This window comes from Scyliorhinus canicula, chromosome 4 (assembly GCF_902713615.1).
Source record: "Scyliorhinus canicula chromosome 4, sScyCan1.1, whole genome shotgun sequence".
Classification (NCBI taxonomy): domain Eukaryota; kingdom Metazoa; phylum Chordata; class Chondrichthyes; order Carcharhiniformes; family Scyliorhinidae; genus Scyliorhinus; species Scyliorhinus canicula.
In genome coordinates, this window is record NC_052149.1 from 116,176,923 (window position 1) to 116,200,745 (window position 23,823).

Sequence of the window (23,823 nt, forward strand, 5' to 3'; positions counted from 1 at the left end):
ACCCTTTGAATGCCTCAGCGTGGACTTCAAAGGACCCCTCCCCTCCACCGACCACAACACGTATTTCCTCAGTGTGGTCGATGAGTACTCCATATTCCCCTTCGCCATCCCATGCCCCGACATGACGTCTGCCACCGTCATCAAAGCCCTCATCTTTGCTCTGTTTGGCTTCCCCGCCTACATCCACAGTGACAGGGGATCCTCATTCATGAGCGATGAGCTGAGTCAGTTCCTGCTCTACAAGGGTATCGCCTCGAGCAGGACGGCCAGCTATAACCCCCGGGGAAACAGACAGGTGGAGAGGGAGATTGGGACTATCTGGAAGGTCGTCCAGCTGGCCCTACGGTGCAGAAATCTCCCGGCCTCCCACTGGCAGGAGGTCCTCCCCAATCCACTGCATTTCATTCGGTTGCTCCTACGACAACTCCATGAACATCTCTTTGCCTTCCCCAGGAAGTCCACCTCCGGGGTGTCGCGCCCGACTTGGCCCACAGCTCCAGGACTCGTACTCCTCCGTAAGCACGTACGACTCCACAAGGCGGACCCGTTGGTGGAAAGGGTGCAGTTACTCCACGCCAACCGCCAGTATGCCTGCGCAGTGTACCCCGACGGCCGCCAAGATACTGTCTCTCTCAGGGACCTGGCATCAGCAGCTTCCACACGCACACACACCCCCAGCCCGGCGCCACCCTCCACTCCCCTGGCGCACCCAGCAGCAACCCCCTCAGGACCATCCGTCCTCCCCCTACCCACGCCTGAGGATGAAGAGGATCACGGCATGCTCCCGGAGTCACCAAGGACCCGACCGACGCCAGAATCGCCGCCACCACTGTGTCGCTCCCAACGTCAGATCAAGGCTCCGGACTGGCTCAACCTGTAATTGGTTCTGGACTCAAAATGTTTTTCTTTGAATATTAAACTTGTGCTGTATATAGTTCTCAACCTCTCCCGCCGGACTCTATTTTAACAGGTGGTGAATGTGGTAGTAACCACTGCTGTATATATTAGGGTATGTCTGGTAAGGCCCTGTACTACAGGTACGGGGGCAGTCCCTGCCTGCTGGCTCCACCCAGCAGGTGGAGTAAAACTATGTGTGCTCCCTGTACAGCAGCCATTTCACCAGCTGCTGTAGGCCACACATCTTAGTGTAATAAAGCCTCAGTTATATTCAACTCTCGTCTTTGTGCAATTGATCATGCATCACCTCATATAGTGGGAAGGGAGAGAAAGTTTTAACAAAATGTGATTCTCATGCTTATGATAAAAATACTAATTCAGCCAATCATGCTGAGGCACAACAGGTTTACACCATCGCACTGAGCTGAGTATTTTGCAAAGTGAGGATAATACATCATACTGAACAGCTTAAGTTAATAATTCATACACTTCTGGCATGTCAGGTGCATCTGTGCACTTTTGGACCAGGGTCTGTCTCCAATTAAGTTCCATATCCATTGTAAAGCACATGTATGTTCAAAAGTGGGAGAGTTAAAGAAAGCACATATTGAAAAGTTGTATACACTGCTGGTGATGAGAATGGGACATATTGTGTTAATAGAGGAGCTGGGTAAGGGGCAGGGTGTATTAATGGGGGGACCTGATATTTGTGAATGAGCAGACTGCATTCATGGGGAGTTGATACTTGTGAATGGGACAAATTGTGTTCATGGAGAAACTGGTATTCGGGAATGGGTTCCTATCTCTTTTTGCTATGTTTAATGGGCCGAGATTGGTGCATCCCTTCTGGAGCAAAGGTGAATAATGGGCTTTCTAGTCATACTGGTTATTTTTTAAAAGTGGTTACAGCACCATCACATGGAATAAGTAAGATATTGCTACGACAGTGTTACCAACTCAAAATCAGGCATATCTACCTGAAAAGAATGGAGAAGTGGAGCTAAAGGAAAGATGGCAGCCGTCAGAGCTATCAGCTGAAAGACTGAAGGAAATGTGACAGGAAGAATAGGTCAACTGGGGCCCAAACATCTGAAGAAAACATAGGAACATAGGAATTAGAAGCAGAAGTAGGCAATTCAGCCCCCAGGCTCAATCAGATCAGGACTGATCTCTTCCTGGTCTTGAATCCACCTCCCTATCTGTTCCCCATATTCCTTTAACCCATTTTTAAAATCAGAAATATATCTATCTCCTTCTTGAAACCATTTAATAATTTTGATTCCACCACACTATGGGGCAGTAAGTTCCACAAATTCACCATCCTCTTCGAGGAGTTCCTCCTCATCTCAGTTCTAAATCAATGCCTCTCAAGCTATATCTGTGACCTCTCATTCCAGATTGCCCCATGAGGGGAAATATTTGGTCTATGTTTACTTTATCAATCCCTTTTAGTATTTCATATATCTCAATCAGATCCCCCCCTCATCATTCTAAACTACAGCGAATATACGCCCAAACTGTTTAATCTCTCCTCATACATCCTGGCAGAAGATCAGTATTAAACAAAGCAGTGCCCAGTGGCAGCCTTTCAAAGACTGGGATGGGCTCAACAACATTGCCAGTTCTGAAGAAGAGTTTCTATAAAAATGCCAAGGATGTGGGCTGAGGGTTCTGAAGAATCTTACTGGACGTTAACTCGGTTTCTCGCTTCACAGATGCTGTCAGACATGCAGAGTGTTACCAGCACTTCCTGTTTTGATTACAGGTGTGTGCAGTTGTACAGAAGTCATATTACTGGACTGGAGAGAAGGGTGGAGATTGGAAGCAAGTTTGTTGAGGATTTTCAGTTCAAGCCAAGAGCAGAAAACAACAGTGATACGGATATCAGTGTACCAGGAAGATAAGTGAGGGAGAGGGGCATCAGTAGGACACAGAATGTTTTGCACACCCCACACAAAAGGCAGGCATAACGAGGACCAAACAGGTCCCCGTTGCAACGCCTCCTACCTGTTGGAACCGAGTGGAGGTAAAGGAGAAAATACTCAATGTGATAAATTCAGCCAGGTGGAGGAGGAGGACTTTGGATGCAGACTGGTGAGGCCTCTGAAAAAGCAGACAGCTCTGAGACCACCTTGGTGGGGAATGTAGAAGGATTGAATGTCTAAGGTGAAAAGGGGACAATTTAGCCCAGCAGACTGAAAACTGTTAAAAGGGACTGAGGGCACCAGTACAGTCATGGGTGAAGATCGGAAGGAACTGGACAAGAGGAGAATAAAAATAGAGCTGGAATCAGAGGAAATCAGCTTAGTGCGACAGCCAGAGGTCAGCCAAAATGATGGGCAGTCCTGTTTGTGATCTTGGGAAGGAGGCAGTTTCCCAGGTGGGATTAGGAGACTGTAAGGTTGGAGGCCACGGAGGGATGATCGCCAGAAGAGATGAGTTCAGTGATAGTCCTGGAAACAATGGCTTGATGTTCAGTGGTAGGGGTCACTTTCCAGGGGAAAGAATGGCATTCAGCTTCAGCAGGGGAGAGAGCAATACATCAGAGAACAGCAACAACACACTTGTCAGCAGGTCTGATGACAATGTTTGAGTTGGATCCAAGAGAAGAGAGTGCAGCAAATTCAGAGGGAAACATTCCAATGAATGAGGGTAGTAGAGAACTTGACTCAGCTGATGTCAGGCTGGCAGTTCCCACCGAAGAGATGCAGAGGGAGAGTACGGGGCCAGAGGATGGAGTGCAAATGAAGGGAGAACAATGGAAATGAGTAAAAAGGGTCCACTATGTGGGGGATAACAATGAAACAATGAAGGTGAACAAGGCAGAAGAATGGTAATCCCACCAAAGAAAAGAGCAAGATATCCTCAAGATGGGCATGCATTTGGACCACCACAAGAGTGACCCTGAGCTTCCAGTCAGCTGTCCTTTGAATTCTCCATCTTGTTCCCACATGCTGACCAGTCTTGACCTCCTGACCTGTACTGTTCCAGTGAAGCTCAATGCAAGCTCCAGGAACAACGCCTCATCTTTCCACTGGGAATCTACAGCTTCCCAGACACAACTCTGAGTTTCAACAAGTAGGATCATAGCCTCTATCCCCATTTTGTTTCTCATTTCTTTGTAGGTTTTGTTTCCCCTTGACTCTCTTGTTCAAGTGTTTTTTTTTCCTTTTTTTCTTTGGCTGTTCATGATTCTGCCATGTACACCTCCTCTAGAATCAAGGGCCGGGATTCACCCCTAGCCGGCGGGGCGGGGGTTCCAGGCAATTCTCCGCACCTTTAGGGGCCAAGCCCTCACATTGAGGAGCTAGGCCCGTGCCAGAGTGGTTCCCACTCCGCCGGCTGGCGTGAACGGCCTTTGGCGCCATGGCAGCCAGGGCCGAAAGGACTTCGCCGGCCGGTGTAAGTCCGCGCATGCGCCGGAGCATCAGCGGTTGCTGACGTCATACCGGCGTATGCGCAGGGGAGGGGGTCTCTGCCGCCTCCGCCATGGTGAAGGCCATGGCGGAGGCGGAAGAAAAAGAGTGTCCCCATGGCACAGGCCCGCCCGCCGATCAGTGGGCCCGATCGCGGGCCAGGCCACCATGGGGGCACCCCCCAGGCTCAGATCGCCCCGCGCCCCCCCCCCCCCGGGACCCTGGAGCCCACCCGCGCCGCCAATCCCGCCGGTCAGGTAGGTGGTTTAATCTACGCCGGCGGGAGAGGCCTGTCAGTGGCGGGACTTCGGCCCATCGCTGGCCAGAGAATCTCTGCGGGGGGCTCGCCGACCGGCGCGGTTGGCCCACCGACCGGCGTGCCGTGATTCCCGCCCCCACCGAATCTCGGGGGCCAGAGAATTCGGGACACGGCGGGGGCGGGATTGACGCCGGCCCCAGGTGATTCTCCGACCCCCTGTGGGGTCGGAGAATCCCGCCCAAGGTTTGTTTCTCTTCTTGGTCCATCACCACTCCCTTTTTACCAACATTTTCTCATTTCAACCTCTTGCCCTCTGTCCTATTGCAGATTTTTTGCTCTCTTTTCCCTGCACTGCTCCCTTTCATTTACTTAAAACAGATTACCAATTCAAACTTTTCCCACTAGTAATGAAAGGTCCTGAAACATTGACGCTGTTTTAAGTCTGCACAGAAACTGCCAGATCTGCTGAGTATTTCCAGTATTTTCTGCATTCAATTAAACTAGCAGGTCAGGGGAGGGACAGCTCAGGTGAATGAAAATAAATACCAGCTGCAGCCATTCCAACATCTGGCCAAGCCCTCTCCTCAGCTTGTGAGCACATGGAGATTGACACAAGGACAGAAGCATGAGGGAGGGGAGGCATAATCTTCCCTTGTGAGGCCCGGAGTACTCCTGCACTGGAGTTTTGGGCCTCTTCTGGTCATGCCTGAGAGGGCTCCCCTTTTGCGCTCTTCAGGACTCCAATGCCGTCAGGCACTGTTGACAATAACAACTTATTTTTATAGAGAGCATTTAGAGGAATCCAATTGTCCCAAGAAGCATCAGAAAACAAAACGTGACAAGTCACCTAAGAGATATTTGGTCAGATGACCAAAAGCTTCATGGGGGGGTATTTGAAAACTCGAATGAGAATTTTAAAATCAAGATGTTGAGTGACTGTGACTCCAGTATTACATCTCCCAATGGCTCAGCCTGGGCTCCATAGTAAACTCAGACTCTGGAAAACTTGGTACATCTTTGTTACCACACCACAAAAAAGTTGAATACTTAACCAAAAGTAGCATTAAAATCAACATATAACATACATTGAGAGTAGAATGGATGCCTTCAAAGCGGGGACGGAGTTCTGCTTCCACGTCTGGCCCATGGTCTCACCTTCTTCTTCCCCACCTCACCTGACCTTTACACTGTGGTTTGTTTCACCCTGTGTAATACGAGGGGAGATGAATCCTGGATATAGACTGATCAGCCCATAGTTTGGCTACATGAAAATCTGGCCAGAGCAGTGAGCCTGTGCTACAGGCCGACGAGAAGGCTCTTAGACATTCCCAGTTGTTGGGAGTGGACAGAATGTAATGCTCCATAGTCAACATACATAGCAAAAAAAAATTAAATAACATTTGAAAGATTTCCCTCTGAAGCTCACAAAGCTGTTACTAAACATTCATTAATAACTTGCATACCACAGACTTACTCATCCAACCGCCAAGGAAAAACAGTGTGGGTTGGAGAGGGGGGAATGGACAGTTGAACAGAGCAGTGGAATGCATCGGCCTGTCGTATTTTCACACACATCTGGGGTTCTGCGCATTACTGACTCAGCAGCTGTTTTTGAACATATTCCCAAAAATGAACTGTTTTTGTGCTCTCCCGTGGAGCTGCTCAGGCTGAATCAGAGGATTCGCTGTTTTATAACATTAGGAGTGTTTATTGCACATACGGGATGGTACTGGAGCTACTGACTGAAAATAACTGACGCTGTGAAATTCCTTCAGTTGAAGATTTTTCAGTGTTTATTATTGGTACTTCAGGAATTCGGTTCCACAACTGTCATTCAATGAAAACCATGAATGAGCGGTCCCTATTTTATAGATTTATTACTATCATGGCTTGTGTTTTATGGTCACATCAAACCCAGTGCTATTGGCTGCAAGCAGCCCTTGTGTCCACTATGATTAGAGTGTAAATGATATGGAATCCTTAGGATTGAGTCTCACTCCGTAGAGTGGAAAGTGTAATGTGCCGGTCCCGATTTCTGCATTATACTGGATTCTCCGCCCAAACGCCAGCCGCGATTTTGGCGTCAGGGTGCGGAGAATCCAGCACAGGATCTTCCGAGTTAGGAGGTTTACTGACCCAAGCTTCCTGCTTCGCTGGTGGAAATCAATCCCCAAAATATGTGTGTGTCAAAAAACAATGCATGGTCTTGTTGATGCCCGATCAGAGAATGGACAGGAAGTTGCAGAAAGCAAGGAACGACACATTCCTTTCCCCTCTTCAATACATAAAATAATAGTGATACCAACTAATTTCTTTCCAATCATTGGCTTCAAAATACTAGATCATGTTTTGCCATCAAACAGGTTCCCACCTAACCAAGCTGTTTTCTGACGAGGGGTGATTCAAACTTTAAAACACAAAGTTTGAAGGCTGCCAATGACATGCATTGTTTTATACCGCTCCAGCGTAACCTCCCTACTCTAATATTCCATGCTTCAACTAATAAAGGCAAGTATCCCATATGCCTTCTAAATCACATTATCTACCCGCCCTGCCACCTTCAGGGATCTGTGCATATGAATATGAACCCAAGGTCCCTCTGATCTCCAGTATACTCCAGGGTCAAAGTCTCCTCACACCAAGTCAAGTGGCGACAAATCCAAATTGAGAGTTTCAGTGGTGGATGGGTTGAGTGGGGAAGAATAATGCAGGCGATGAAGATGACAATCAATAGGATCAGAAACTCAGCTCAAGGTTGAATGGGATATCAGAATTGGGATATCTAGAATACTGGCATGCAAGACATCATTGACGAAATACTCTCTGGATAGGTCAACCATCACTGGATTTTTAAAAAACAAAATCATTGGTGACTAGCCTCAATCCGTGAACCGGGAATGAAGTATATGGATCCGCCTGCACTTCATATTTCTGAGCTGCCATTAATCCTCTGAAATCTGATGGCCACGGCCCATGCAGCTGATGTACTGACAAACAGGGAGTAGAGGAAAGGAATTATCACAATTCATTTATCACAAAATCTGGAATATAAGCTTATCCCAGGACCAGTGCCATGAAACTATCATCAATTGTGGCAAAACCCCATCTGGCTCACTAATGCCCTTTAGGGAAGGAAATCTGCCATCCTTGCCTGGTCTGGCCTACATGTGACTCCGGACCCACAGTGAATTGGTTGACTCTTAACTGCCCTCTGAAATGGCTAAGTAAGCCACTTGGTTCAAGGACAATTAGGGCAATTAGGGATGGGTAAAACAAATGATGCCCATATCCTATTTTTTTTTATAAATAGTGAAATTGATGTGTACAGGCTATGCACACCATTCATACACTGTCTCGCATGAAGAAATTACATAAATACACAGCAATGTAGAGAGCAGGCCCTTCAAGCCATCTCCACCATTCATTATGATTGTGTCTGATCATCCAACGCAGTCTCCTGTTCCCATTTTCCTCCCCATAGCCTTTGGTCCCTTTGGCCCCAAGAGCTATAGCTAACTCCTTCTTGAAAACAGACAATGTTTTGGCCTTAATTGCTTTCTGCGGTAGCAAATTCCATAGGTAATACCTTTGGACTGGAGTTCTTTTTGTAACACTCACCCAAGTAACTCAGGGCTTCCTTATCCCAGGGCCAGGTGGCAGCTCCCGCCAGCTCCTCCCGCACCGAGTTAGCAAAATAGACATTCAGGTACATAGATCCATTGATCTGCAGTGTCTCCTTCAGTTCCTTCACACTCATGTAGGTCCTACGCAATGAAAAATAAAAGCTTAGAATTTAGTCAGCTTCAGACAATTTGGTTAATTCACCAAACATAGGCATTGACCTCCAGACACTAAAGTTTGGATTATAAAATCAAATTGGGTTATTCCAACCCTGTAAAAACTCATTGGAAAAATCACACAGGACTTTGGGTCTGAAAAAGGAATGAGGGGCTCAAGAAAAAAAGAGTTCGAGGGACAATACTAAGACTGATGGCTCAGAGTTCTTAATGAGGTTCACACAACTGACCCTATGTTCGCAGAATGAGATGGGAGCCAGAGAGATAGACCACTGATGGGGGTTTTCCTTCATTATCCACCATAACACCTCTGGCAAACAATCAGTGGTATCCCCGGAGGAGTGGCAGAAACCTTCTTCACTGGGGTTTCTGCGGAATCCCAGCAAACGATCTGGAGAAGCCTCACAGTAAAAAAAAAAAATCAGTCCCAGAGCATTTCACATGTGCTGCGCACATAGGCGAGTGAACACAAATGTAAGTCAACTTAGATCAAAGTGAGGTTATAAATCAGAGAAATGTTTTCCCCTTTCAACCCTAGCCCTGCACAGAGTGATGGGTAACTGGAACAGACTCAAATAAAATAAAACAAATGCTGATCAAAGACTCGCTCGAATGTGCAGAATCGGTCACACGCCGCTCCTGAATTGACCAGGCTTGAACCTAGGATTTCTCAGATCCGTGTGACTCAACCACTTAAAGGGTAAACTCACTGGGTCTTCCGCAGAGCTTGGAAGATCTATTTGGGGCCTGGAGTGTGCTGATGAAATGTTTCAGCGTCTTTGCCATGTCTAGCTAGCAGCCAGCTGGAAAAGTATCCAGTGGTCTCATGACGAAGAATCTAAGAAAGCACTCAAAGACCAATTAATCTGGTTTTAATGGTGTTTCATTGCAGTTGCTTGTCCTTGAATAGCACCATAGATCTTCAGAGGACATCATCAATGGGCAGACTAGGCTTGGGTTCAACATTGCATCTCAAGGTCAGTACCTCCCTCAGTGCTGCACTAAATGTCAGCCTAGACTATGTGCTGAAGCCCTTGCACCCACAGTTTTTCCACCATGAAGGTATAAGAGTGCTGCCAAGAGAGCCACAATTGTCACATATGGAGCACAGGCCTTCTGCATCAGATCTGGAAGAGTTGATCTATGTGTGTTTTCAGATGGTTTGGATTAAAAGTCCTTATCAGAGTGACGATTCAACCAATGTTACGATTGGATCACAATGACGCCCGAATGTCCAGAACGAGTTATGTTTTTCAGAGAGCTGTTCAAACTTGTCACTGGACCACAAGCTGCAAGTATTCAATCTGGCCTCTGTCTTTCGTGCCCCCAATGGTGAGTAATTCAACCAAGAAAGCTTTTCCTCTAATGGCACCAATCCAGTTTCGGCAGGAGATGAAATCTCGAGCAGGTTGTGGTACAATTCTCTGGAAAACGAAGACTGAGACCTGATGAACTCTTTCAAATTATGAGGGGGTTCTATACTTGGGATGTAGAGAGATTGTGATATAAACAAGGTGACCTGAATATAAGACAGACACTAACAATGCAAATTTCAGAATGATAGAATAATGCAGTAGACAAGGTGGCCAGCTGTTTGGAGGACCTATCCAATTAATCTCAGGTCACTGCTCTTTCCCTGCAGCCCTGTTCACATATCGATCCAATTCACTTTTGAATGTTAGTACTGAACGTGCTTCCTATCAGGCGTCGCATTCCACACCACAGGAATTTCCTGTGTAATAAAAATATTTCCACTTTGCGACTCTAATTCTTCAGTCACTCATCTTCAACATATATTCTCTGCTTCATTAATCAAGCAAAACCATTCATGAACACTGAACAATGCAGTCAAGTCTCCTCTTAACCTTTGCTACTAAAAGGAAACCAAACCCAGTTTCTTCAAACTCTCCACATGACAGTAGCCCCTCACCCCGAGTGCCATTCCAGCAAATGTTTTCTGCATCCTATCCAAGCCATTGACATCTTGTTCCCGACTTGGGTCACTGTCTGTGCGGAGTCTGCACGTTCTCCCTGTGTCTGCGTGGGTTTCCTCCAGGTGCTCCGGTTTCCTCCCACACTCCAAAGATGTGCAGGTTAGGTGGATTGGCCATGCTAAATTGCCCTGCGTATCCAAAATTGCCCTTAGTGTTGGGTGGGGTTACTGGGTTATGAGGATGGGGATAGGGTGGGGGTGTGGGCTTGGGTAGGATGCTCTTTCCAAGAGCCGATGCAGACTCGATGGGCCGAATGGCCTCTTTCTGCAAGGTAAATTCTGTGAAAACATTTTGTGTTCGGAAAACAAAGGGAATTTGTAAGGAATTTATTTTTGTATTGGTAAATATTAGAAATCTGTACATGTTCATGCTTCTATGCTTGGAAAGGCAAAACCTACAGTTAGATTTATGCTGGGCAAAGATGTTGGTATGTTTGGGGGTTGGTTAAGTCCCAACTGTGTTTTAATTGTGCTTAGAGAGGGCTACGATGTGAAGAGCCAACACAAGTAAGTTTAGTAACAGGAGGTCATTTCCAGAGGGAAGGGCTTTACTTTGTTCTTATCTTTAACTGGAAGCCAGAGCAGTTGGAACCAGGCCACTGAGGAGTGAACAGCTCTCACCTTTACCAGGAGAAGTTGGACAGGGAGTTGCATAGATTCAGGCTTCCGAAGGAACAAGTTAAAGTGCAGATTGTCAGGGAATTAGGACAGAAAGACTGTCTAAGAAATCTGGAGTTAAGTAATAATAAGAATAAGAATAATCACTTAATGTTACAAGTGGGCTTCAAAAAAGTTACTGTGAAAAGCCGTGAGTCGCCACATTCGCCCTGGCGGTTTTGTTCAGAGGGATTCAAGGTAGAATAAACTGTTCTGAGTTAAAGAGAGAATCACAGTAACTAGATTTAAAGTGGGGCAGCAGATTGGAGGTAAATTAAACATTTGGGGCGGTATTCTCTAATACCGCGGCAGAATGTCCATGCTGTTGCAAACGGCGTCACGTTTTACGACGGCCAGACTGGCTGACCCGACGCCTAATTCATGGCAGATGGCACTGGAGCGGTTCACGCTTCTCCAGCTGCTGATTCCGGCGCGCACTGGGTGCCGCAGAATCCGTGCATGCGCACTGGCGCTGGCGCCAACGCGCACATGCGCAGTGGCTTCCTTCAACGCGCCGGCCCCGACGCAACATGGTGCAGGACTACAGGAGCCGGCGCATAGGAAAGGAAGCCCGCAGCCACAAAGGCCGGCCCGCCGATCGGTGGGGCCCGAACGTGGGCCAGGCCACATCGGAGCTCCCCCCCCCCGCGCCCCCCCCCCCCCCCCCCCCCCCCCGCGCCCCCCCGCCCAACAGGCTGCCCCCGACCCGTCCATGCTAAGGTCCCACCAGCTGAAAGCAGGTGTGGACGGTGCCGGCGGGACTCGGCCTTTTCATGACGGCCACTCGGCCCATCCCGGGCCGACAATCAGTGGGCTGGCAGCAATGAGCGGTCCCCGTCCACGCTGCGCCAACCACGCCGGCACCAATGGCGCCGATTCACGAGAATCGCGTGCTGCTGTCGGGGCGGCATGGCGCAATTCACGCCGGTTGCGGGGTTTCTCCGGCCCGGCCCCGGGCTGAGAGGATCCTGCCCCTGATGGCAATTTATCATAGATAGAATTTACAGTGCAGAAGGAGGCCATTCGGCCCATCGAGTCTGCACCGGCTCTTGGAAAGAGCACCCTACCCAAGGTCAACACCTCCACCCTATCCCCATAACCCAGTAACCCCACCCAACACTAAGGGCAATTTTGGACATGAAGGGCATAATGGAAAAAAATAATTGGGTACTCTAAATTTATTTTTTTTTTAAAGAAAAAAAAGAAATGGGGGAATTCATAACAGGAAACAAAGAAATGGCTGAGGAACTAAATTCGTACTTTTCTTCTATCTTCACTGTAAAGCCATGAAAAATGTACGAGACGTTCTGGGAAACACAAGTTTCAGTGAGGAGCTGAAGGAAATTAGTATTAGTAAAGAAATGGTTTTGGGGAAATTAATGGCATTGAAGGCAGATAAATCTCCAGGGCCTGATAATCTTCATTCCAGAGTACTTCAGGAAGTGGCTTGAGAAATAGTAGATCCATTGGTGGTCATTTTCCAAAATTCTTTGGACTCTGGAATGGTTCCTACAGAATGAATGGTAACTTATATAACCCCAACATTCGAAAATGGAGGTAGAGAGAAAATAGGGATCAATAGACCAGTGAGCCTAACGTCAGTAGTAGGGAAGTTGCTCGAGTCCATTATCAAGGAATTCGCAGCACAGCATTTGGAAAGCAGCGGTGTAATCAGACAAAGTCAGCATGGACTTACAAAGGGGAATCATGCTTGACAATCTACTGGAATTCTTTGCAGATGGAACTAATAGAGTTAACCAGGGAGAACCGTATATGTGGTTTATTTAGACTTTGAGAAGGCTTTCGACAAGGTCTCACATTACAGATTACTATGTAAAGTTAAAGTGCATGGGATTGTGGGTAGTCTTGAGATGAATAGAAAGCTGGCGACCAAACAGGAAGCAAAAGTTGGAATAATAATAATCTTTATTAGTGTCACAAGTAGACTTACATTAACACTGCAATGAAGGTACTGTGAAAACCCCCCAGTCGCCACACTCTGGCACCTGCTCGGGTACACTGAGGGAGAATTCAGAATGCCCAATTCACCTAACAAGCACGTCTCTCGGAAGTTGTGGGTGGAAACCGGGTCGCCCAGAGGAAACCCATGCAGGTACGGAGAGAACGTGCAGACTCGGCACAAACATTGACCCAAGCCGGGAATTGAACCAGGGACCCTGGCTAACCACTGCGCTACCATGCTGCCCTAAGAATTGATCTTTTTCTGATTGGCAGGTTGTGAGGTACCACAGGGTCTGTGCTAGGACCCCAACTTTTCACATTATATATTAATGATTTGGACACGGGAACAAAAAGTAGTATCTCCAACTTTGCAGATGATACAAAGTTGGGTGGGAGGGTGATCGTTCAGGTGGACGCAGAAATGCTTCAGCATGATTTGACCAGGCTGGGTGAGTGGGAATATGCATGGTAGAGGCAGTATAATGTGGATAAATGTGAGGTTATTCACTTCAGTCACAAAAATAGGTGGGCAGATTATTATTTGAACAGGTACCTTGGTGTCCTCTTGTCTCAGTCGCTGAAAGTAAGCACACAGGGACAGCAGACAGTAATGAAGGCAAATGGCATTTTGGCCTACATAGCGAGAGGAACATGGACATTTTACTGCAATTGTATAGGGCATTAGTGAGGCCACACCAGGAGTATTGTACGCAGTTTGGTTTTCCTCACCTGAGGAAGGATGTTCTTGTAGTGGAGGAGTGCAGTGATAGTTTAGTAGGGCAGTAATCACAGGACTATTCCCCGTGCCACGCACTGCTGAGGTGGGGCACAGTTGGACATGTGGTTAAAGAGCTTGTGTAGGAGGTAGGTATGTGGATCGCCGGAATGTCTTCTGGGGAAGGTGGGACCTGTACAAGAAGGACAGGTTGCACTTCAACTAGAAGAGCAGCACATCCTGGGCAGGAGGTTTGCTAGTTCTGTTCGGGAGGGTTTAAACTAGTATGGCAGGGGTGTGGGGTGTGGGTACTGTAACAGCAGGCCAATAAGTAGAATCTGGGGAAAGAAGTGAGACTGAGATAAACATAGCGCAGAGTAAGAGCAGACAGAGGGAAGCCGCAGGACTCAGTGGGACTGGAGGTCTGGAGAGCGTTTGCTTCAACGCAAGAAATATAAAAGGTAAAACAGATGAATTGAGAGCCTGGATTATGGCATGGAACTATGATGTAATTGCAATTACGGAGACATGGTTAAAAGAGGAACAGGACTGGCAGCTTAACATTCTGGGATATCGTTGTTTCAGATGGGACAGAAGCGGAAACAAAAGAGGTGGGGAGTTGCATTGCTGATTAGGGAGCAGATCACAGCTGTGTTGAGGGCGGACACATTGGAGGGATCTTGTAATGAGACACTATGCGGGGAACTCAGGAATTAGAAGGGTGAAATCAATATATGTACTATAGACCTCCTAACAGCCCACAGGAGACAGAGGAGCAGTTGTGTAGTCAGATACTGAAAAGGTGGGAAAAAAGCAGGGTAGTTGTGATGGGCGATTTTAAAGTCCCCCAAATTGCCTGGGAATCCCTTACAGCCAGAGGCCCAGATAGAGAGCAATTTGTTAGATGTGTCCAGGAGAGCTTTTTGATACAGTATGTTGACAATCCAACCAGTGAGTAGACTATATTAGACTTGGTATTGGCAATGAGCCAGGCCAGGTGATTAATGTTTCAGTGGGGGAGCACTTGGGGCTCAGCGACCATAATTTCACAAGATTTTGAGTAGTCATGGATAAGGGTCATGGATAAGGACAAGAGTGGCCCACAGGTGAGGGTGCTTAATTGGACAAGGACAATTACATCCAAATTAGACAGGAACTGTTAATGTTAATTGGGAGTGGCTATTTGAGGGCAAATCCACATCTGACCCGTGGGGGGCTTTTAAAGGCCAGATGATTGAAGTGCAGGATAGGTATGTCCCCACAAAAATGAAGGATAGAATTGGCAGGATTCGGGAACCATGGATGACAAGGGAAATGGTAAGCTTAGTCAAAAGGAAAAAGGAAGCATAAGATAGGTCTAGGCATCTAAAAACTGAGAAAGCCGGGAGGAGTACAGTGACAGTAGGAAGGAACTTAAACATGGAATTAGGAGGGCTAAAAGGGGCCATGAAATGTCTTTAGCAAACATGGTCAAGGAGAATCCCAAGACTTTTATGCATATATTAGGAGCAAGAAGGTAGCAAGAGAAAGAGTAGGTCCACTTAAGGACATGGAGGCAAGTTATGCGTGGAACCTTAGGAAGTGGGTGAAATTCTTAATGAGTACCTTTTATTGGCATTCACCAGGGAGAAGGACAGGATGGATGTTGAGGTCAGAGATAGGTGTATGAACTCTCTTGAGAACATCAATATCAAAGTAGGAAGTATTTAGTATCCTAAATTGCATTGAGGTAGATAATCCCCGGGGCCAGATGGTGAATCAAATTATATTGTAAATGGCAGAACGCTCAGGAACATTAACATATAAAGGGATCGGGGCATGCAGGTCCAGTTTCCTAAAATGGCAACACAGGCGGCCAAGGTGATTAAGAAGGCATATCTTGCATTCATCAGCCAGGGCATTGAGTACAAGAGTTGGAAAATCATGTTGCAGCTATATAAAGCCTTGGTTTGGCCGCATTTGAAGTATTGCGTGCAGTTCCGGTCACCACATTATCAGAAGGACGTGGAAGCTTTGGAGAGACTGCAAGGAAGGTTCGCCAGGATGTTGCCTGGTCTCAAGGGTGTTGGCTATGAGGAGAGGTTGAATAAACTAGGATTGTTTTCATTGGAAAGACGGAGGCTGAGGTCTATAAAATTATGAGAGGCACAGACAGCGTGGATAGTCAAGAGGCTTTTTCCATGGGTGGAAGTGTTAATTACAAGGGGAGCACAGGTTCAAGGTGAGAGGGGGAAGGTTTAAGGGAGATGTGCGTGGTAAGTTTTTCACGTAAAGAGTGGTGGGAGGCTGTAAAGTGCTGCCAGAGGATGTGGTGGAAGCAGCACATTGGCAACATTTAAGAGGCATCTGGATGGGTACATGAACAGGGAGGAAATAGAGGGCTATCGACCGAGTAAGGGCAGAAGGTTTTTTTTTAAGTTCGGGCATTGTGATCGGAACAGGCTTGGAGGGCCGAATGGCCTGTTCCTATGCTGTACTTTTCTTTATTCTCTTTATTCTGCTACCAGGCTGATTCCTGGTGAGGAGTGAGACTGCCACATGAGGAGAGACTAAGTCATTTAGGATTATATTCAATGGAGTTCGGAAGAGTGAGAGCGATCTCATCGAAACTTATAAAATTCTCAAAGGATTAGACAGGGTAGATTCAAAAAGAATCTTCCCGATGTTGGGGAATCCAGAACTAAAGGTCATAGTTTGAGGATAATGGGTAAACCTTTCAGGACTCAGGTGGCGGAGGAGGCTCCGGTCAGAGTTAGATCAGAGAAAGCCTAAGCAATTTTCACTGCCATTTTGTTTTCCAACCTGAACAATACACTTCACAGTAACTCCAATTCCTTTTTCCAGTACTTTTTTGAGACTATGTCAGCAATCCTGAACAATGGGTTAGAGCTTTGCTCATTGGTGGTGTTTTTTGGGGGTTTTGGGTGTGCTGGAATTCCGGACAAGGGAATGGCCTTTGCCTTACTAATGGCAAGGATGCAGATCCTCATGGACTGGAGGTCAATTGGCATGGCTGGGTGCCTTGATGAAGTTTTTACATCTCGAGAAGGTTAAGTTTACGGTGGGAGGTTCATTGGAAGAGTTTTACCACAGATGGCGGTCATTTATAATGTGCTTTAAGGAGCTGGTCACTGTTCGCTGTTGGGAGGGGTGGGGGGGAACGACTGAATAACTAAGTTTTACTTTTGTAAGAGAAAAGGGGGTGGGGGAAGGAACATTATTCTGTGATTTTGTAGGTTTTGTACTAAAATTGTGAAAAAGTTCCAATGAGAATATTTTTTTAAAAAGAAAACATATGAAACCCTTGGAGAAGTGATTATTTTCGAAGAATTTAAAGATTCACTTCCTTTGGTTATTAAGTTTCATGTTGAGGAACAAAAAGGTAAAACTGCTCGACAGGCAGAAGAGCTAGTTGATGATTATGAATTGGTCCGTAGAACTAAACTTTTTTCCGGCACAGTTCATAGCTCCAGGGTCCCAGGTTCGATTCCCGGCTTGGGTCACTGTCTGTGGAGTCTGCACGTTCTCTCCGTGTCTGCGTGGGTTTCCTCCGGGTGAACAAAGAACAAACAAAAGTACAGCACAGGAACAGGCCCTTCGGCCCTCCAAGCCTGCGTCGACCAGGTGCTCCGGGTTCCTCCCACAGATCAAAGATGTGCAGGTTAGGTGAATTTGCGATGCTAAATTGCCCCTTAGTGTCCAAAAATGTAGGGTGGGGTTATTGGGTTCAGGGGATAGGGTAGAGCTGTGGGCTTAAGTGGGTGCTCTTTCCAAGGGCCGATGCAGACACAAAGGGCTGAATGGCCTCCTTCTGCACTGCACATTCTATGATTCTATGATTCTGTGAAACATGAGAAGGATAGAGAGTGGGAAGGAGAAAAGAAAACAAATAGTCAAGAAAGAGATAAACAGTTGGGAATGGTCAAGAAATTTCACCTCCGATCAAAAGGGATAATGATGAGGGTAGAAGTGACATTCGGAGGCCTGAGTGCTTCTGTTGTGACAATGTGGAACATATTTGGGAAGTAGTTGGAAATTAAATGGAAGACCAGTTGCAGTAGTAGGAAAGGAAGCATCTGAAAAATAAATGACTATTTAAACTGTAATAGTGGTGCAGATGAAACCTGCTCCTTCAGAATCAATGAGAAAGGGGATAGGTTGCAACATAGTTCAGAAAATTATCTGAATACTGGTGAAGGCAGCCAGGCTATTGCAGGTTCTGGACGTTTTGTTTCAAAGAACTTTCCCCTTGTTCATCTAACAAAATAAGAAAACAAATTAAAATTTTAAGAGATAGAGAAGCAGATCAATCATTGATGGTGGCTGATGATATCATTTGTATTTTAGGAAGTTTTATGAAGGAGAAAGTATTAATAGGATATTAATGGAAGGGATGACCCATCTTTCTTTGTGTAAAGTTAATTTAAGAAGTAACTGTTAATGGAATTTTTAAGGTGGGAATTAATCCTAAATTACCTACTGGAGGAACAGATTTCAACCTCGGTAATGACGATCTTAACAAACTTTTGAAAAATACTGTGGAGCCACTTACTGCAGATAACAAGCAATTGAAGGAAAACCTGATTAACACAGAAAACCAACTTCCACATATGAAAGAGGAGTCTGCGAATGAAAAAAGAAAACTGAAGAGAACAATTGAGAATCAGTCAGAAAAAGTGGAACATTTGATTGAGGACATAATTGTCTGATGGACAGGCATTAAAAAGCAAACTTGGAAAAGGTTGATCTTCAGTTAAAACTTGGTGAACCACAAACATCAGAAGTATTTACGAAGCATTGTGGAAAATGCCTTGAACAAGAAGAGGTGGTTCTGATAAATCAGAATAATTGGCAGAATGCAGAATTAAAAAGCAAAACTGACGAACTGTTCGAACTTCACCATGAAAAGAACAATAAGACTTTTGAACTTCAAAGCAAAATGGAGGAAATAAAGAAGATGGATGGCATGGAGTGTTGCAATTCAAAAGTTGTTTCTGTGAATATAAGCTCATTCTGGAATACTGATCCAGTTTAGAAAATACTGATCCAATTAATATTACTGGGGCGGGATTCTCCAATAATGGGGCTATGTCCCCACGCTGGCGTGAAAACCGGCGCCAACCACTCCGGCGTCAACGGCCCTTGAAAGTGCAGAATTCTCCACTTTCTTGGCGGCTAGGTTGACGCATGAGTGGTTCCTGCAGCTCCAGCTGGCGCCGAAGGGCCGGCACGAGTTCGGGCAGCATATTTCTGCGCATGCGCGGAACTGGTGCCGTAGTTCCGCGCATGCAGGGGGTTCCCTTCTCTGTGCCGACCCCCGGGCAATGTGGCGGAGCCCTACAGGGGCCCAGCGCGGAGGAAATAAGGCCCCCACGGAACCAGCTCGCCCGCCAATCGGTAGGCCCTGATCGTGGGCCAGGCCACCGTGGGGGGTCCCCACGGGGTCGGATCCCCTTGCTACCCCCCCCCTCCCCCCTCCCCCCCCCCCCCCCCCAGGATGGCCCCCGAACACTTACCTGCCAGGTCCCGCCGTGTGTGGGTTGAGTAATTCATGCCGGCGGGACTGGGTAAAACTTATCGGCCACTCGGCCCATCGGGGACCGGAGAATCCCAGGGTGGGTGGCTGCTGTCAACAGCCTCCGACCAGCGTGGCGGGAATCCCGCGGGCGCCTGAAAAACGGTGCCGGAGAATAGGGAAGCCGGCGATGGGGCAGGATTCACGCCTTTCCCCCAGGGATTCTCCGACGCGACGCAGGGTCGGAGAATCCCGGCCCTGATGTATCAAAATCAGTAAGTGCCAATAAGAAATACCTGCAAAATTGGAAAGTAGAAATTGTTAACCAGAAGTGCTGACATTGCAAAGAGATCTTTCTGAGTCAATGACCACAGACTCTGATTTTAAAATGCTTGTCCATATTACTTTACAAGATGTAGTAGTTGGAAGAAAGGCAAGTGAACAGTTTGCCAAAGACCATTCAAACTCTCGGAGAACTGGACTGAAATATTTCCAAACTTGTGAAAAAGGTTGAAGAGTTAGAACGAACTGTGAAATTTCAGAGAGAGGAAGTGACTGACATGGTTCAAACAGAATTGAAAAGAACTAATTTGAAATGAGACAGGGAGAAACAGTAAGCTCACAAAATGTTCACAGAACAAACAAGGCAAGAGTATGATACTATTCTTGAGTGAACATAAGAAGCATCTTAACGACATTCTTGAAACAGCTAAAAGAGATTTCACAAAAATGTAATTTTGACTGTTAAATCAAAATGTGAATTTACTCTTTGTGAATTTAGAAAGTGGGCTTAAGAGTGAAATTATAGGGCAGCACGGTGGCCTAGTGGTTAGCACAGCTGCCTCACGGCGCTGAGGTCCCAGGTTCGATCCCGGATCTGGGTCACTGTCCGTGTGGAGTTTGCACATTCTCCCCGTGTCTGCGTGGGTTTCGCCCCCACAACCCAAAAATGTGCAGATAGGTGGATTGGCCACTCTAAATTGCCCCTTAATTGGAAAAAATAATTGGGTACTCTAAATTTATTTTAAAAAGTGAAATTATGCCTACAAGTTACAAAAGAGACAGTTGCAATGTTGGTTAAAATTAAACATTATTTTCTGAGTTGCAAACTGGAAATCAGATGAAAAAGAAACACAAGACTTGAGTTGTTATGATGTTACCATGAAAATGAAAATCGCTTATTGTCACGAGTAGGCTTCAATGAAGTTACTGTGAAAAGCCCCTAGTCGCCACATTCTGGCGCCTGTCCGGGGAGGCTGGTACGGGAATCGAACCGTGCTGCTGGCCTGCTTGGTCTGCTTTAAAAGCCAGCGATTTAGCTGAGTGAGCTAAACCAGCCCCTCCATGTACAGAGTCTGACAGTACCACTAAGGCAGTGATTTTCAAAGTGGGGTTTGCGATGATGGGTCGTGGGATGGTGTAGAATGGGTCACCAAAGGGTCACCAAAAACGGTCCCCAAAGATCACCTGACCACTTTTTCCGTTTCCTCTCTCAGTAAACTCTTACTGCTGTACAGTGTATAACCACATGAAGCTGATGTTTAAGCCAGTGCCATGGACTGCCTTGCCTCTCTGGGCCACAGTGCAGTTCGGCAGTTTGCAGTCAGAGACATGTAAACTTTTCTCTGGGTGGCATTTCCTGCAACTGTGTTCAGCATCAGGATCTGTATTTTTCTTGAGTTCAGTGTGTCACTAACAAACCCCGTGAGTCTTTTATCATTTTCTTGTTAACCAAGTCATGCAGCCTCCTCTACCACTTCCAACCCCTATGTCCATCCCTTCTGCTTCCCAAATGTCTCTCCACACCGAGGCTCTTGTCCTTCCAGAACGTTTCTTTTTTCATCACCTCCCCCGCCGCTATCCATCCTCTTTTCCCATGTACTCATCTTCAAGCTTCCGTCTCTGCCATGGGGCTACATAGACCCCATCAGCTGAATTGTTTCTTGTACTGCAAGGAGTTTTGCATATACCTTTATTGGGACTTCAACTGTTCACCATGGATGGCACTGGCTGGTGATGAAACGACACTCACGTATGCAGGAGCTGGTAAAATGTTGCAAGTGCATGAAATGGAATGCATCTGCACGTTTTGCATATTGATCAGCTGAGTTCTGCCCAGCATTTTTTTTTTTTTAAATCATGTTTTCAGTCTGTTATTATTTAACTGAGAAACGGTATTGACAGGAGGCCAGTGACATTCTGTCTTACCGTGCTTTTAGTTCAGCCATTAGGGCCACTGTTTCTGAAGTGCAAGATTTAAGTTTAATTTCCTATCCAAGGTCGTGTTAGGTTTCGAACAACTGAACAAGACGTTGTTAAAACTGTGCAATATTGAGCCTGATAATCTTTCCAATGCTTGCACCCAATTTTCCAACTGCTAAGAATGGGTGTGAAGACATTAAATAATCAAATAATCCTGAGCTACACCCTTTAGCAAGATGTGAGGGTGGAGCTGTAATTTAAGGTGAAACAGCTTCTCAATTTATAATTTTACATTTAATATTACAGAAGTGCCAACAATTAGTGTGACTTTTTAAAAAGTAACTATGGAGAATCTTTTGTGAATGTGGCATGGGTAGCACGAGTCGGTCATTCTGTAAACGTGGGTCACTGGGAAAAAGTTTGAAAAACACTGCATTAAAGTTATTGTCTTTGTTTTGGTTAAATCATTGCAATTATATAATATGAATATAACTTGTGGAATTGTGAAATAAGAAAACTGTACATGTATGATGTAATAAGTTCTGCAGTTAGATATTTATAATTTTAAGTTGTGTTAAGTGGGTGTGAAATCAATGTAAACAAATCTCGTAGGAAACATAGGAAGAGAAGTACTAGAGCCTGTCCCGCCAATCAATGAGATCTGTGGCCTAATTCCATATACCTGCCTTTGGCCCATATCCCGTAATATCTTTGCTTAACAAAAATCTATCTGCTGAACAAAAAATCTATCTATCTCAGATTTAAAATTAACAACTGTTCTAGCTTCAACTGCTGTTAGCGGAAGAGTTCCAAACTTCTACCACCCTTTACATGAAGAAGTGCTTCCTAACATCTATCCTGAACGGTCTAGCCCTAATTTTTAGACTATGCTCCCAGGCTTTAAAATCCCCACCCAGTGGAGATTATGAAGATTTATTTATTTCAAAGGGGGGGGGGTATTTAATTTAATGTTTCTGTGCCTGGAAGGGTAAAACTTATAGTTAGATTCATGCTGGACAAAGGTATGTGCATGCTTGGGGGTTGGTTAAGTTTCAACTGTATTTCTATTGTGCTTAGAGAGGGTTATGGCACGAAGAATAAATAAATAGGCCAGCAGAAGTAAGTTTAGCAACAGGCCACTTGCCAGGGAAGGTCTTTCCTTCGTTCTTGGTTTTAATTAGAAGCCAGAACAGTTGGAGCCAAGTGACTGAGGAGCGAACGTCTCTCAGCACTGCCAGGACAGGCCAAAGGAGTTGCAAAGATGCAACCTTTTAAGGAACAAGATACAGTCCAGGTCATCAGGGAATTGAGACAGAAAGACTGTCTAAGAAGCCTGGAGTTAAGTGAACACAGTGCAAGGTATTATTCAGAAGAATTTAAGGAAGAATAAACAAAGTGTTCCGAGTTAAAGAGACAATCACAGTCAGTAGATTTAAAGTGGCCCAGCAGACTCAGAGGTACATTAAAGATTTGATGCAATTCTAATACAGTCTGGGAATTGAGAGTTCAAGAAATTGTGAGCAGTTGCACAGCAGTCAAGACAAAGAACTCCCAAAGGGGTTGGTGTGAATTCCTGGATTAGATTCACTGTTAAAAGTGGAGCAGAAGTTTTGGTTGAAAGTGTGATTTGCAAGACCCGGACAGAATTTCAGAATGTAAACCGTTAAGAGAAGGAATTATTATGAGAGAAGATTTTAAAACGTGATTTGGGGACTGGAGTTTGGAAACTCTCATGTGACAATTATCAGGAGCCCGGATTCTGAGGACAAAATCACAAACACTAACTTGGGTTCAGAACGGAGTGTGTATTTGACCACAGTCACCTTGTCTACTTAAAAGGGACTTTTGTGTAAAAAAGACCATTGCAGATTCAGATATATTTTGGAATCCATATTAATCTTTAAATCTGTGTGTATTTGTTAAGCTAAGGGGAGGAGTAAAGGAGCATTGTATAATAATTGAACTTTTCACATTTTCCTTGCAGGTAGCAGTTCTGAGGCTCTGTTCCTCCACATTTTATTGAAACAAGTAAAAGTTACAGCCTGTTAAGTCAAGGTTCCATTCCAGGACCTTCAACTGGGATCATAACGATCCTTCCTAGACCAGAACTGAATACTCCAACTGAGGCCTAACCAATGTGATATACAAGCTTTCTTGCTTTCTGTATTTTGTTCCTCTATTCAAGGCTCATTTATGCTTTGTCAACAGACTTCCTCCTGCCGCTTTTAAAGATTTATCTGCTTATACCGCCAGATCTCTCCATTCTGAACCTGCAAAGAAACAAGTGTATCATCCTCGGATCCCAGACTCGATTCTTTTGCACGCAGCTATTTTGGGATATTGCTTCGCCATTTTCTTTCAGACATATACCATATTTGTGAATCATATATTTAACTATGGATTCAACCAG

General features: G+C 45.7%; 1 protein-coding gene across 1 annotated transcript in view; it reads right to left on the reverse strand.

The window, feature by feature from the left end:
* LOC119964909 (pappalysin-2-like) overlaps nt 1-23,823 on the reverse strand; it is a 569,527-nt gene that overhangs the window by 420,895 nt on the left and 124,809 nt on the right. Inside the window, exon 3 of the mRNA XM_038795012.1 lies at nt 8,191-8,336. Within this exon, the coding sequence (XP_038650940.1) occupies nt 8,191-8,336 (146 nt within the window). The remainder of the gene's footprint in view (nt 1-8,190; nt 8,337-23,823) is intronic.